This window comes from Coenobita brevimanus, chromosome 93 (genome assembly GCF_032717465.1).
Source record: "Coenobita brevimanus isolate Jiangsu-jjx chromosome 93, ASM3271746v2, whole genome shotgun sequence".
In the NCBI taxonomy this organism is placed as follows: domain Eukaryota; kingdom Metazoa; phylum Arthropoda; class Malacostraca; order Decapoda; family Coenobitidae; genus Coenobita; species Coenobita brevimanus.
In genome coordinates this window covers 29,549,702-29,565,497 of record NC_137046.1, presented here as the reverse complement: position 1 = coordinate 29,565,497, position 15,796 = coordinate 29,549,702, and the positions used below count along the sequence as shown (strand labels likewise).

The 15,796-nt window shown below is 42.9% G+C and overlaps 1 protein-coding gene across 2 annotated transcripts in view; it reads left to right on the top strand.

The window, feature by feature from the left end:
* The window catches only part of LOC145412627 (methionine synthase-like), a 419,211-nt gene that overhangs the window by 71,089 nt on the left and 332,326 nt on the right, over nt 1-15,796 (top strand). For both annotated transcript variants that reach the window (XM_080282544.1, XM_080282543.1), the window contains exon 5: nt 8,321-8,487. In XM_080282544.1, coding sequence (XP_080138670.1) covers nt 8,321-8,487 — 167 coding nt within the window. The remainder of the gene's footprint in view (nt 1-8,320; nt 8,488-15,796) is intronic.

Sequence of the window (15,796 nt, the reverse complement as noted above, 5' to 3'; positions counted from 1 at the left end):
CTCGGTGGGAACAGTGTTGCCATACATGCCTGGCCAAATTGATTGGTATGAGGTATACCTGTTTTACACATTGTTACCTGTAGCTATACAGTTACATACTGTAGTTACATATAGTATTGCATTATAACATATTATGTCTACATATCTCTCAGTCATGCCCATTGTCATACCAACGACAGTCATTATGTATTAATACATACATATACACATTACAGTTAATTTACAAGTTAAATCAGTGAAGTACATATTGTAAAAGCTATGTAATTGTGATAATGTAGTGATTATAACTGTAGCCTTTGTAGTATTATAATTGTAACATAATAAAATGGTACATATATAGTAGATATATAAATATAATAGTAATACAGTATAGAGATTCTTTTTGGCACTTCTTCCTCTTCATTCTCATGTTCCATTGCTTGGAGCATGGCTCTTTTCTCTGCTACTTCCTCACTTAGGTTGAAGAATGTGTGGGCTACAAGTTGCTCACTCTAGTACCACAAGTGTCCGAGCAGTTTTTTCAATGTCCCTTTGGCAGAGGGGACTTTTAGAGAATCTGTAGCAGGTTCAAGTCCATCAAAGGAGCCCTAGTAGCGAGATGAGATTCAAACCAAGGCTTCTCATAGAGAAGGATTCCAAATGTGCTGAATTGTTTAAGGCCTCGAAGCTAGCTTGCAGAAATCTTGAATCCTGTATCTCAAAACATGAAGATCTTTAAGCTGTAGAGGAGACGAGCCATGAATCGTGCATGGTGCAAGCCTCCAGGCTTCTGGAAGCGGGGTCCAAAGAGAAACGTCCCCCTGAGAAACTGAAGAGAGAACTCCAGCAATTCTTGATAATCATCGCAAAGTTGCTGAATGTTCAGCTGATGTGAGAGGAATTTGATAAGTTCTTTCTTTCGTTCCTGGACGGCTGCAAGAACATCTTTCTCCTCCACACCAGCCATGAAGTCTGTGAAGACCATATGAGGCCAATATTTCAGGAACCTTGTGAGATCTAAATGTCAGGACCATTTGATGGGGCCATGGTGGTACTGAAGGCATCTTGCAGTAGGATCTCCAAGATGTGATGCCGGCAAAGGAAGAAGAGAGGTCCCGGCCCAAGGCTCTTGAGAACAGGTAGCACGCTTCACCACGGAGGCTGGTGTTGCTGGCTGTCATGTCAAAGCTGAATGCCTTCATGTGGTCCTCGATATTCCAGTTGTTCACTATTTCCAGTGACTTGTTGGCAGATGTCTTTCCTTGACTATTAGGAAGTGATGGCACAGCTAGCAGCTGCTTAGCTCCCAATCTGGACATTATGATTGGAAGTTGATCTACTTTCACAAGCCCTGTGAGGTCTTCCATCAGCTTCATGTCGGTATGAAGTGTTAGGGGCTTCTCCAAATGGAACTGTTCTTTCAGATCTCAAGTGCATTGTTCCCAAAACTCCTTTCAACGTCTTTGAATGGAGGAGCGGCTCACATTGTACTCAGTGATGTCGTGCCCAGTTGTGTGGAGAACAGCTGCGATTGTTTGAACTCCTTTTCGGTCACTCATCTTCGTTCTGTCCATCGTCGCCAAAACATGAGGGGTGAGGACATTCTTCTTCCTTTTCAGTCAAGAACCTTGCTGTGGCCCCAGGTGTTGATGCTGAGTGCATGTTAAACTATTGTCCTGTCTTTAACATGTCATTCTTGATTGAGATCATAGAGCAGGCAATGCTTGATCAACTCCTGCCACTCCTAGAACAAAAGGCAGTTGTTTCCCTTGTACAGTTAGCAAAATTTATTTTATTGTATCATTTATAAAAGCTTGAACATGCTTGCATGCATCAGCCTTGGTCACCTGATGGTGGCTCACCATGCTGCTCGACCTCTGGCAGCCTCCCTCTTCAGTCCTTATCCCTGAGGTATCACTTTGTGACTTCATCCCATGTCTTTTTTGGTCTATCTTTCGCAACTCCACCCTTGATGTTCACACTTCTGACCTTCCACATCCAATTGTTATCCTCCATCCTCTCAACATGCCCAAACCATCTCAGTCTACCTCTTCTCATCACAACACCAATACACTCCAGTCCCAACCTTCCTCAACTCTTCCAACATAATCCTAGCCCCCACGGGCCTCACATTCAAGAATGCCCTACACATCAATTTGATCATTGTAATTTCTGGACGTTTGAGCCCACGAATATCCTCTTCCTTTACTTCCCAGGTCTTACTACCATACAGCATTACACTCCTAACACATGCCATGTACAAAGATCCTTAGCATGGAGGGAGAGCCCTCTCAGTGTCATTAACCCCTTAACCATGAGGCGTCACTTTTGTGACGCTTGTGAGCGAGGGATCATACCGCGAGGCGTCACTTTTGTGATTCTGTGTTACTTTGAATTCGCCCGGGCTTTCAAGTGGTGGCTTGTATCATCTATCAGTACTGCCAGTGTCCAACACTAGCCAGCACTCCTAATCTCATCTGTACTCCCATCCATTGTTGACAATTTAGCCATTTCTCCCCGTTTTTGACCCCTCCCTACCTCCCCTCCATTACCCTCTCCTCTTGCCTGCCCGCCGTGCTACGCTAGGTAAATCTTCCCTGGAATTTTCCACTGATTTCACCCATTGAAATAAGCCCTATGCCCTATTCTTATACCAAATAATATATATAAAAAAGAAATAAGGTAAGTGATAGTGCCGAATGTATAGCGAGGTTGGATGGTGAGGAATTGGAAAATGTGAGTACGTTTAAGTATTTGGGTAGTGTGATGAGTAAGGATGGAGGTTTGGAGGGTGAAGTGCTTGAAAGGGTACAGCAGGGAAGAAAGGTTGCTGGTTCCTTGAAAGCAGTGATAAGAAACAGGGAAGTGAGCATGGAAGTAAAAAAGTTACTACATGACAGTATTGTGATACCAACTCTAACGTACGGAAGTGAAGCTTGGACGTTGTTGGAAGGACACAAGTCAAGAGTGAGAGCAGTGGAAATGAGTTATTTAAGAGGAGCTTGTGGAGTCACGTGGAGAGACAGGCTGACGAATGAGGATATAAAGGAGCGTTGTGGTGTTGATGTGGATGTGATAGGAAGCGTTGTGAGGAACACGCTGAGGTGGTTTGGCCATGTGGAGAGGATGGAGGGTGAAAGACTGACGAAGAGAGTGTATGTGAGTGAGGTGGAGGGTGGAAGAGGGAGGGGGAGACCGAGGATGAGATGGAGGGATGGGGTGGAGAGGTATATGAGAGAGGGGGGTGTGAGTTGGGAGCAGGGTAGTGAAATGGCGGGGGACAGGGCGACTTGGAGGCGATTTGTTTGTGGCCACCCCAAACGGGATTGAGGCGTCTGGCAATAGATAGATAGATAGATAGTGCCGTACACCTGGAATTGGCTAATTATCACCTGATAACACCTCATATGCACTAGTTCGCTAATTTTCGCCGTCTATTTCCCATTGAAATATGCCGTATAATCTATTCTCGTAATAAGAATATACATAAGAAAGGAAGGGAGAAGCCTGATTGATATTTACATTCACCTGGAACTACCTGATTTATTATGTATCGTCTAAATTTCCTGCCAACCATTTCATTGTGTATATATTAGCAGCTGTCACCAAGTTGACATTGGGAGCATTGCACTCCCCCTAGGTAGGCCACCACACTGTATTCAGTTTACTGTCGTCTTTCAAGGTGAAAGCACGTCGAATTCGCGCCTGTCCACTTCTGCTGCTTTTTAGTCCCATGCAAAGGGCCCTGTGACCTATACCCTCTACTAAACCTCGTGTGGAAAGGAGTAAAGGGCTAAGTGACTGCTGTGGAACGTGAACTGGCTAATTTGTCAACGAAAATGAAAGACAGTGACTACGATCTTTCTGGTGAGTAAAACAGTGCAACTGGAAATGTAAATAATGTGTAAACAGCAAGTGAAAGCAGTGAATGTAAATATAAGTGAACAGTGGAAAATAGCTTTATAAGTTACTGCAAGTGACTACATAACACAGTGTAAATAAAATAGAAATGTAAATAATGTAAATTAAATAGAGAATGTAAATAGTAAATGAGTAGTAATATAAGAATACAAGTATATATACTAGGAGTAATGAAAGTGAAAGTTTCACTCTAGCATGTATGAATACTATGAGTTGTGAAAGTGACAGATTCACTCTCAACCCTAGTATACAGGACGAGAAAGTGAATGCTACGTATTTTACTGAAAGAGAAATTGAATGCCTACAGTGACAATAAACTACTATTACTGAAGGAAACTTATGGATAAAGACTGTAGATATATATAAGTGTTGTATAGTAATAGAAATATAAAATGTGAATGTTTTTATGAATAATAAATGACAGAACACCAGCGGCGAACGATCGCAAGTGGGAAGGTCATATGCGCTCGTAATTTTCATTGCTTTCACAGTGGTGTTTTTTTTTTTTTTTTTTTTTTTTTTTTTTTTTTTAGTATGGATTCCAAACTATTTGAGAATCATAGCATAGTGTTTCTAGTGATAATATCAGGCTGTGGTAATCATATTACGGGTTGTCTGGATGTGTAAAGTGGAGACTTCGTTACCCAACTTCAGAGGTCTCCACAAGTCCTACGGTACTCGATGAAGGCTCAACAAACATCCCAGGAGAAAGCTGAAGGTATGTGCCATATGCATATTTAATTATAATATTCTAGGACTAATAACTGATTTTTGGCAATTATTTTTAGAGAGTCTGTCGGAGTGCGAATATGCCCACGAGACACGCAAGTCAAGCAAAAATAACCCCTCGGTTTAGGGGTTAAAGGCAACAGCTCCCTGAACTTCCTCCAGCCACTCCTTACCCTAGCCACAGAGCTAGCTCCAGTCTCTTGAGTGTGTGGAAGAGTTTTGTTATTTGGGAGACATGTTGTGTGCTGGAGGTGGGACTGGAGCAAGTTCTGTGGTGAGGGTGAGTAGTGGTTGGAAGAAGTTCAGGGAGCTCTTGCCTCTCCTGACATTGAGAGGACTCTCCTTATGTGCTAAAGGGTCTTTGTATTCAGCATGTGTTAGGATTGTAATGCTGTATGATAGTGAGACATGGGCAGTAAAGGATGAGGATATTCGCAGGCTCAGACGTACAGAAATGACAATGATTAGGTGGATGTGCAGTGCATCCCTGCGTGCAAGGCCTGGGGGGGGGCTGGGTTTACGATGGAAGAGTTGAGAGGTAGGATGGGACTGGAGTGTATTGGTGTTGTGATGAGGTGAAGTAGATTGAGATAGTTCGGGCATGTGGAGAGGATGGGGGATGATAATTGGGTGCAGAAGGTGGGAAGTGTTAATATTGGGGGTGGAGTTGTGAGGGGTAGACCGAGAAAGATGTGGGACGAGGTCATTAAGTGTGACCTCAGGGTTAAGGAACTGAACAGGGAGGCTGCAATAGATCGTGCAGCATGGAGAGCCGCCATTAGGTGACCAAGGCCGACGCATGCAAGCATGTTGGAGCCTTCAAAAACGATAACGAAACGAAAACGAATAACTTACAAATACAGTACTGTACAGCAAAACTTCAACAAAAAAATATGTAAACACAAGGCAACATTCCAGCGCCGATTGTTTTGGGACAATTTGCCATCAAGTCAATTCGTCATCATTAATGAAGACAGCTCTGGGTGACACTAAAATATAATGCAAAGGCGACTACAGTGAGGAAAAGCTCATTTTTGACTAAAGGTCTATCTATCTATCTATCTATCTATCTATAGCCCGACGCCCTAATCCCGCAAAGGATGGCCGCAGACAAAACGCCTCCAAGTCACTCTGTCACCCACCATTTGACTCCCCTCCCCCCAACTTACCCCCCCCTCCCTCATATACCTCTCAACTCCATCCCTCCACCTCATCCTCAGTCTACCCCTCCCTCTCCCTCCCTCCACCTCACCTACATACACCCTCTTAGTCAGTCTTTCATTCTCCATTCTCTCCACATGTCCAAACCACCTCAGTGTATTTCTCCTAATCTTTTCAACCACATCCACATCTACCCCACAACATTCCTTCACTTCTTCATTCGTCAACCTGTCCCTCCACGTCACTCCACATGCTCCTCTCAGGTAACTCATTTCCACTGCTCTCACTCTTGACTTATTCCCCTCTTGCAAGGTCCACGCCTCGCTTCCATACGTCAGGGTAGGGATCACAATACCATCATGCAGTGACTTCTTAACTTCCATACTCACCTCCCTATTTCTCATCACTGCTTTCAGTGTACCAACAACCTTTCTTCCATGCTGTACCCTTTCACGTACTTCATCCCCCAAAGTTCCATCCTTACTCATCACACTACCCAAGTACTTGAATGCACTCACATTCTCCATATCCTCACCATCCAACCTCACTTCACACTCTATGACTTCATTCCTCTCAAACACCATAACTTTACTTTTGTTTACATTAACTTTCAGCTTCCTCCTCCTACACACTGTCCCAAATTCATTCACCAAACCTTGCAACTCCCATTCATCTTCACTCAACAATACTGTATCATCAGCAAACAGCAACACCGGAAGCTTCCAAATCTCGCCCTCATTCATTAGGGCCACCCCCACATCCACTGCCCTACCTTGCACCTCCTATACAACCCCATCCATATATATATATTAAACAGCCATGGAGACATCACACACCCCTGTTTCAGTCCCACATTGAGATCAAAGAACTCTCAGCTCACCATCCACCATAGCCCTAGCTCCCTCGTACATACTCTTCACAGCACTCAACAATTTCCCCTCCACTCCATATATTCTTAATACCTTCCACATACCTTGCCTATCTATTCTGTCATAAGCTTTCTCCAAGTCCATGAAGGCAGCATACACTTTCCTTCCCTTCTCTAGATACTTCTCCACTAAACATCTTAGAACAAATATCTGATCTACACGCCCTTTTCCCTTCCTAAATCCCCCTTGTTCTTCTCCAACTAGCTCCTCTGTCATATGCCTAACCCTATCAATGAGTATTCTACCATATATTTTACCAGTCACACTAAGAAGGCAAATACCCCTATGGTTACCACATACTTCTCTCTCCCCTTTTCCTTTGTACAGAGGAACAATTATACCTGATTTCCAGTCCTCTGGAACCCTTCCCTCTTCCCAAGCCAATCTACACAACTTCCATATCCACTCCACAACAATCTCAGGTGCAATTAATAAATATTATCCGAAGACTACAGTATTGAACATAGACTTTCATGGATCCCCCTGAAATATACTTATTATAGTAATGATTAATTAATAATAGGTATATTTATAGAATGACGGGGAATCGTCCAGGGTGCGAATTGTTCTGACAGGGAATCGTCCATGTTTTGATGGGGAATTATCTGACGGTGAATTGACTTGACGACGAATTGTCTCGCAACCCGACCATCATGGGTAATCATATAAATCAGGTTAACTGGTTACAAGGCTTTATTTAATGCGTTAACTTTATTTAAGTGCTTCAGCTTACAAGTACATACCAGAACAGTAAATATTTAACTAACAAATACAGTATTGTGGAAAAGCAGTACAGCAAATCTTTAACGAACAAATAAAAAAGGCAATATTCTGACACCTATCAGGTAAACTGGTTATAAGACTTTATTTCTTGCTTTAACATTGTTTAATAGTACTCTAACTTGCACATAAACTTACCAGAACAGTAATGTATACATTTAACTTACAAATAAAGTTCTGTGGAAAAGCAGTACAGCGTATCACATGATCACATGATCAAAACAAATCGCGTGCACTACATTGATGTTCGAGGATTTGGCCTTTAAAGGCCTCTTGCTTAAATTTATAGTTTTCGTAATGGTTCTTTAATCTTACGTTGTCTTATATGTATCCCAGCACTTACCGCATATAATTGGGAGCGCGTTCGGCGAGAACATGTCCGGGGCGAGCTTACTGTATATCAGACTGTGCTGGTTATAGATTGCTTGAAATATAGAATTCTGTACTGTGTTTTCATTAGCATTTTTTTTTAAATTGAAATTAAAAGGGGTGGTTGGGGTTTATTTCTCACGTAATGCCACTCATGGATGAGTGAGGCTGGTCACTCTCATTTTAAATGTCAGGACCAACTGCCTAGCCCCAGGCTCTTATGCTCCTCATGGGGCACCGTTGGATTGGATGATGAATAGATGAATTACAGTACTTTTTGTTGAGATGTTTTTACTCATGTTATGTGTTAAAATATTTATTTTTACTGTGTTGTGACCTGATTATGTCAGTGTAAGAAATGATGAGTTGGATGTGTTGATAGAATGTTTTTGTCTCTTAATACTGTACCTCATTGATATTTATCATAGTTACTGAAATACCTCTTTCTGCAGCCTTTGACGAGCTGGTTGAAGCCTATAGTGAACAAGCACGAGGACTGCTGGATGGGGGAGTGGACCTGCTGCTGGTCGAGACCATATTTGACACTGCCAATGCTAAGGCTGCACTTTTTGCAATCCAAACCTTGTTCCACACTGAGTATGAGGCCATACCTGTGTTTGTAAGTTGCTTTCACCCTGAGTTAATTACTGGACAAAGGTGTAGATATTTGTAGAATGTGATGATGAAATGGTTTCAGCAGCGTCAGAGTGGACCTGTCAGGGAATGTGATAATGAACCAGGGTCAGTTGTTCTATAAAGAACATAAATTAGAACACGAATGTGATAACAGTCAGTGATAGTGGGTCAGGGGTGTAATGTTGAATTATTGTACATGACCTCTGTTGATCCTTGTTGAATTATTGTGTGTGACATATATGACCTTTGTTATTCTTGCAAAACAGTTAATCCTGCAAGGGTGTGGAACCAAGAGTGTTAGAAAATTGGTGTTGTACCTGCGTAACATTTTTAGTGCATACAATGCTCCTTCCATCCTCATTTTTCTTTTTCCATTCAGAACAATAAAACCTATAGGTAAATGACAGCCTGATTGCCAGTTTTAGTCTGAGCTTGATGTATATTTGTATTCAGTATAGTATCATCATCATCATCATCATCCGGACCTCCATCCTCACTCTAGGGCAAGGTGAGGAGTAGCAACATCCAGATTTGCCCAGTCCAAAGGGCCATGCTTCCATTCACTCACCATTCAAGCCCCTGGAATCCGGGCTCTATAATGATATGCCAGAAACATTGACCACGTTCAGTAGCTTCACAAAAACGTACCCAGTAGAGTCAATCCGGACGCTGTCACATTAAAAAGGGATGCCATATCCCTGATCGTGTGCTTCTCCTCACAATATTCATCCAGCCAGCTCGATCTCTTGTCAGTCCCCTAGCCTCACCGACTTCCAAACCTCTGTTCCTCACACACTCATTCACCATATCCCTCCACCTTCTCCCTGGCCTACCTTGCCTCCTCCCTCCTTCAGATTTGCTCAGTTATACCTTTTTCATCAAGCCCCTGGAATCCGGGCTCTATAATGATATGCCAGAAACATTGACCACGTTCAGTAGCTTCACAAAAACGTACCCAGTAGAGTCAATCCGGACGCTGTCACATTAAAAAGGGATGCCATATCCCTGATCGTGTGCTTCTCCTCACAATATTCATCCAGCCAGCTCGATCTCTTGTCAGTCCCCTAGCCTCACTGACTTCCAAACCTCTGTTCCTCACACACTCATTCACCATATCCCTCCACCTTCTCCCTGGCCTACCTTGCCTCCTCCCTCCTTCAGATTTGCTCAGTTATACCTTTTTCATCACTCTATTGTTATCCATTCTCTCCACATGACCATATTATCTCAGTACACTCTCTTCGATCTGGTCTCCACAGACTTCCTCACTCCACATTTGTCACGAATCACATTATTTCGTATTCTCTCCACTCTCTACTCCACATACATTCCTCAGCAGTCCCATCTCCACTGCTATCACTTATGACCTATCATTTTTATGCCACACCATAGTCTCACAACCATATGTTAAAGTTGGCACTAACACTCCTTCATGTAAGTCTCATGCAGCTGCAACACTCAAGCCTCTGTTTCTTATCAAGGCCTTTATTGCACCAGCTACTTTTCTTCCTTGTGTCACTCTACGTTCACCACTTTACCTTCCATTTCTTTTTTGCACATTTTCCTCTCATTTCTATCATTGTACTCAGGTATTTGAACTCTCTCACCAATTCCAGGCTCTCTCCATTCACTGTAACATCACACAGGGAGTCACCTTCTCTCTCAGTAACCATCACTTTGCTCCTTCCTACATTTACTCTCAAGGCACAACACTCACAGACATCAGCAGAACTCTGTACTAGTCTGCCAAGTTCTTGTCCGGTATTTGCAATTAGTGTTGCATCATGAGCATACAACAAGTTTGAGATATTCCATCCATCACCATTCATTACCAACACCATCCCCCTCTCCATTACTGATGTTTTTACTTCTCCTATCACCCCATCCATATATATATTGAACAGCCGTGGGGACATAACACAACCTTGTCGCATGCTCACACCGACTGTGAACCATTCATTTAGATGCCCATTTACCCTTACACATGCTTCACCACCATCATAAAAACTCTTGACAGCACCTAGCAGCTTACCATCTACATCATACATGCACAGAACCTTCCACTATCCTTCTCTGTCTACATTGTCCTATGCTTTTTACAGATCCATGAAAAATACATTATGGTCCTTCTCACAGGCCTTCTCCACTATCTGCCGTACAGCAAGTATTTGATCCACACATTGTCTGCCACTCCTAAAGTCACCCTGTTCATCACTCACCAGGACTTCTGATGTCTCTCTTACTTTCTCCATAATAATTCTTCCATCCACTGTACCTTCCCTACCACACTCAGTAAACATATGCCACAATTATTCTTGCACTCACTTCGCTCACCTTTATTTTCATACAGGGGTACAATCACAGCCTTTTCCCACTCTGCTGGCACAGTTTCACTCATCCATGCCTTCTTACTTATCTCCAACAAGCAGTTCATTCCGCTTTCTCCACTACACTTAGTTACCTCTGCATACACCTCATCAGCCCCAGCTGCTTTCTCATTTTTCAGCCATTTCACAGCGTTCTCCACCAGCGCGAGTGTCACGTTTCCTGGCATTGCATTCCATCTCTGCATACCCCCCAAACCAGTCATGTTTACTGCAGCTTTGCTCTCTCTATTCCCATTCATCAGGCTTTCAAAATATTCATTCCATCTGGCCCTTACTTCATCCCCATGGGTTAATAATCTGCCTCTTATATCCCTCACAGTTTCACATTTCTTTCTGCTGTCACTTCTACATTTCTGCACCTCTTTCCAGAATAACTTCATATTTTCAGAGTAATATGCATTCATTTCTCTTCTTAGATCATCATTTACCACCTCCTCTTTCCTCTTCAGTAGTTGCTTTATGTGCTTCTTGAGTCTCTTTACATGTATCTTGCTCTCAATATATTCAGTTCTTATTTCAATTGAACCCCTGTTCTGTAACAACTCTAGCCACTTCTTCCTTTTTTCCTCCACTGCTCTCTTAACCTCATCATCCCACCATGCCGTACCTTTTTTAATTGTTTTTACTCTTGCCATGCCGCACTCTGCTTTACCATTCCTAACTAAGCAGTCCATATATGCATTCCACAGGCTGTCCGGATCCATTGAACATAGTTTTTTTTTTTTTTTTCAAGGCAGAACGGATATCTAACCTTCCACTAACCCGCTTCATCATTTTCATGACATATACGGTAGAGGTCATGGGATTAAGTTAATGGTTACCACTTAGCTTATTAGATTTTTTCCTGGTTTCCTGGTTTATAGGTTTATTTGGCATTTCACATAGTGTAGAGTCACCTATGGGTAATGCTGTATTGGGTGAATCAGTGATGGGTTCCCCTCTCTACCTGAAGGGAATGAAACATGAGAGACTGAGTAGGAGAGTGTATGTGAATGAAGGGGAGGGGGAGAGAGAGGGAGGCAGAGAAAAAAAATTAGATTTGGATAGAGTAGATAGATATATGGGAGAGATGGGTAAGTTAGAGAAAGTGGGGCTTGGCGTTTGTAGACTGTCACAAAAACTGTAGAAATTGGAGGATAACTGTTTGTTATTTTGCTGCTAAGCATTAAAAATTATTTAATAGAACTGAGTATCTAAATCTTGTGAAAAGTATTAACCTGTAAAGGGACTATTGCCTGTATGATTTAGAGATCTCCAGATCAGCAAAAATTGATATTGAGGTTAGTGGCTGAAGGGTAAATTTTGGCACAAGAAACAAGAAAGACATATTAGTCTGACATATCTGAAACATTTTGTGACTCCCACATTGTATAGCCATGTGACCATGGCAGTGACGTTCCCAGGTCTGTAAATTTGACTTTTGGTCCATTGTATAAAAATGTGTATTTTGGCTTAAGAAATAATAAGAAAAATAATTTTTCATGTACATACCAGTTTGGAGTTCCTGGGCTGTTTACATGGTCATGTGGCCTTGGCAGCCAAGCTCAGCTGAGAGAGTGGTGGTGTGTTGTCTTGTGATGTTACCACTAAGCATTTTTTTTTTTTTTTTTCTCCATTGTTGTGCTCTGATGCACTTGGCTGAGTATTTTATCATGTACATTATATTATCTGTTCGTTTCATTTTTCATTTTTATAGGCTCTAACATGCTTGCATGCATCGGCCTTGGTCACCTAATGACGGCTCTCCATGCTGCTCGATCTATGGCAGCCTCCCTGTTCAGTCCTTTAACCTTGAGGTCACACTTAATGACCTCGTCCCATGTCTTTCTCGGTCTACCTCTTGCAAGCCCATCCCCAATATTAACACTTCTCACTTTCTGCCTCCAGGTATCATCCCCCATCCTCTCCACATGCCCAAACCATCTCAATCTACCTCTCCACGTCACAACACCAATACACTGCAGTCCCATCCTACCTCTCAACTCTTCCATTGTAAACCCAGCCCCCCCAGGCATTGCATGCAGGGACGCACTGCACATCCACCTAATTATTGTCATTTCTGTACGTTTGAGCTTGCGAATATCCTCTTCCTGTACTGCCCAGGTCTCACCATACAGCATCACACTCCTAACACATGCTGCATACAAAGACCCTTAGCACGTAGGGAGAGTCCTCTCATTGTCAGGAGAGGCAACAGCTCCCCTGAACTTCTTCCAACCACTTCTCACCCTAGCCACAGAGCTAGCTCCAGCTCCACCTCCAGCACATAACATGTCTCCCAAATAACAAAATTCTTCCACACACTCAGGAGACTCACCAGCAAGTTCAATCCTTTCATGCCTGACAATCTCCACCTACTCTCCCCAACACGCCATGCACATAAAATCAGCATTATCTCACAGTCTAAATCTAATAGCACTACATCTCCTGTGCACCCATTTATCACAAACACTGCACAAGATGGAATTGCTTCCCACGCCCTTGTGGCAAATTGCACATGGCCTCTCTCCCTCTTCTTTGACTGTACTGCCACCAACCCTAGATATCATCACTTTTGTTTTATCTACATTTACCCTTAAGCCCTTGTGCCCCATATCATCTTTCCACTTCCTGAATCTTTCCTTTACCTTCCTTTCATTCTGCAATCAACACCAAATCATCAGCATACAACATCTCCCATGGGAGTCCATTTCTGAAGTCACATGAGAGGGCTTCAGGTACCATGATAAGCAACATGGGACTCAAAACTGACCCCTGATGCACACCAACATTCACAGAAAACCCATCACTCAAATCTCCATTCACTCTTACCTGGGTGCGAGCCCCCACATACATGGCTATAACCACCCTAACCAGCCACTCCTCCAAGCCAAGCGCTCTCATTGCCCACTTCACCACCTCTCTAGGGACTCTGTCAAAGGCCTTTTCCAGATTAACAAAAACAAAATACAGATCCCTTGTCTTTCCAATATATTTTTCCTGAAGATGTCAAACAATGGGTATGGCATCTGTGGTCCCCCTGCCTGGCATAAACCCAAACTGCAACTCATCAATATTCACTCATTCTCTAATCATGCCTTCTAGAACTCTCTCCATTACCTTTATGATCTGATCTGAAAGCTTTATACTTCTATAATTTCCTCTTTCCAGGGCATCACCCTTCTCTTTGTACACATTTACAATTTCACTCTTTAGCCAATCATCTGGGACAATACACTTATTTATAATCATATTTAACAGGTCAGTGACTAACCTCACCCATGTATCTCTTGAGGCCTTCAACATTTTGGCAGTCAACTCAGACACACCTGCTGCCTTCCCCACCTGCATCCTGCCTATTGCCTTACTGACAGTAGCAGAGTCAATCAAAGGCCAAGGGCCAAACACTGGATATGCTGGCTCTAAACCTTCCGTGTCCCAGTCAATCTCCTCATTCAACAACTGGCTATAATGCTCTCTCCATGCATCTTTAATATCCCTACTATTCACCACTACCCTTCCTTCATCATTCTCACACATATCGGTTTTTATAAATTGGTTACAGTACTATAAATGTTTGACTCCAATAAATATACAGTATGGTGAAACATTGGTACTGAGGCCTACAGCCTGGGCCTACTGGGGCTAAGTGGTCTCAGGTGGGAGAGCAGAAGTTGCCACATCACTTTCTGACATTTACGGTCATTCTGACTTACCCGTAATGGCGAGAGGATCAAAACGTAGATATATGAGGTTGGCATTGTATTGTTGTATCAGCCACCACATGTATCTACCTTCTGACTCACCCTAAATGGTGAGAGGATCAAAATGTAGATATATGAAGTTGGCACTGTATTGTTGTGTCTGCCACCACATTTATCAATGAGATTGACACTTTGTGAGTTAACTTGACAACTCAGGTGAGTGATTAGTCAATAGGAGAGTTGAGACACTGCATTTAACAGTAAAAAGCTGACAACTGATTTTTCTTACCGTCATCATTATCCTAATGCCCCCCCCCGCCCGCCCGCCCAGATGTGAGGCGAGGTAGCATCAGAAAGTAAGAAAATAGAAAAATGCAAGAGAGGGAGAACTAATCATGTGCATTCCCAATGAAATGGGGTTGTCACCTTTCTAGCTGATGGAATCCTGACACCAGTAAACATCCATGCATATATGCTGTATATATACACTACATCCTCGACATAACGAAGTACAGTAATTGGTACCGGACCCTTGATGTTAAAGCCGACAGTTCATCATAGCAGAACATCATGCTGTTCAGTAATTTTTCAGGTGTTGTGGCATTTACCATCCATCCATCCATCCATCTTCCAATCCTACATTGCCTCATGAGGAGTGTAGGAGCCCGGGGTCAGGCAAGTTGGTCCTGACATTTAAGATGAGAGTGACCAGCCTCACTCATCCCTGAATGGCAATACGTGAGCAATAAACCCCAACCATCCCTTGGATATAAACCTTCACCAGCTCAATCTGATTGGAGCGCCATAATTACCTATTAAACCACCAGATGCCATGATTTGGTTATATGGTTATCACCCAGCATAGTAAATGGTTTCCTGGTGTACAGGAAACCATTTGGTTTGTCGCTCAGTGTAGAGTCACCCACAGGCAGAAGGAAGAGGAAAGAATGAAGGAAAAAAAGACAGAAGAGGGAGTGTAAAGTCATCCGTAGGGAGAAGGACGAGGAAGGAATGAAGGAAAGACAGAAGAGGATGGAAGGAAAGAAGGATGGAGGAGAGGAAAGGGCAGACACCTGAGAGCAGCACTACATCAAGTGAGTGGATGGTGAGCACCCCCACCTACCAAAGATCATTAAATACAGTATAGAGCATAGTTCGGCCATACAGTCGTACACAGTAACATACAGCTAGGTGTAAATGGCTCTTTTTCTCAAAAAGACTC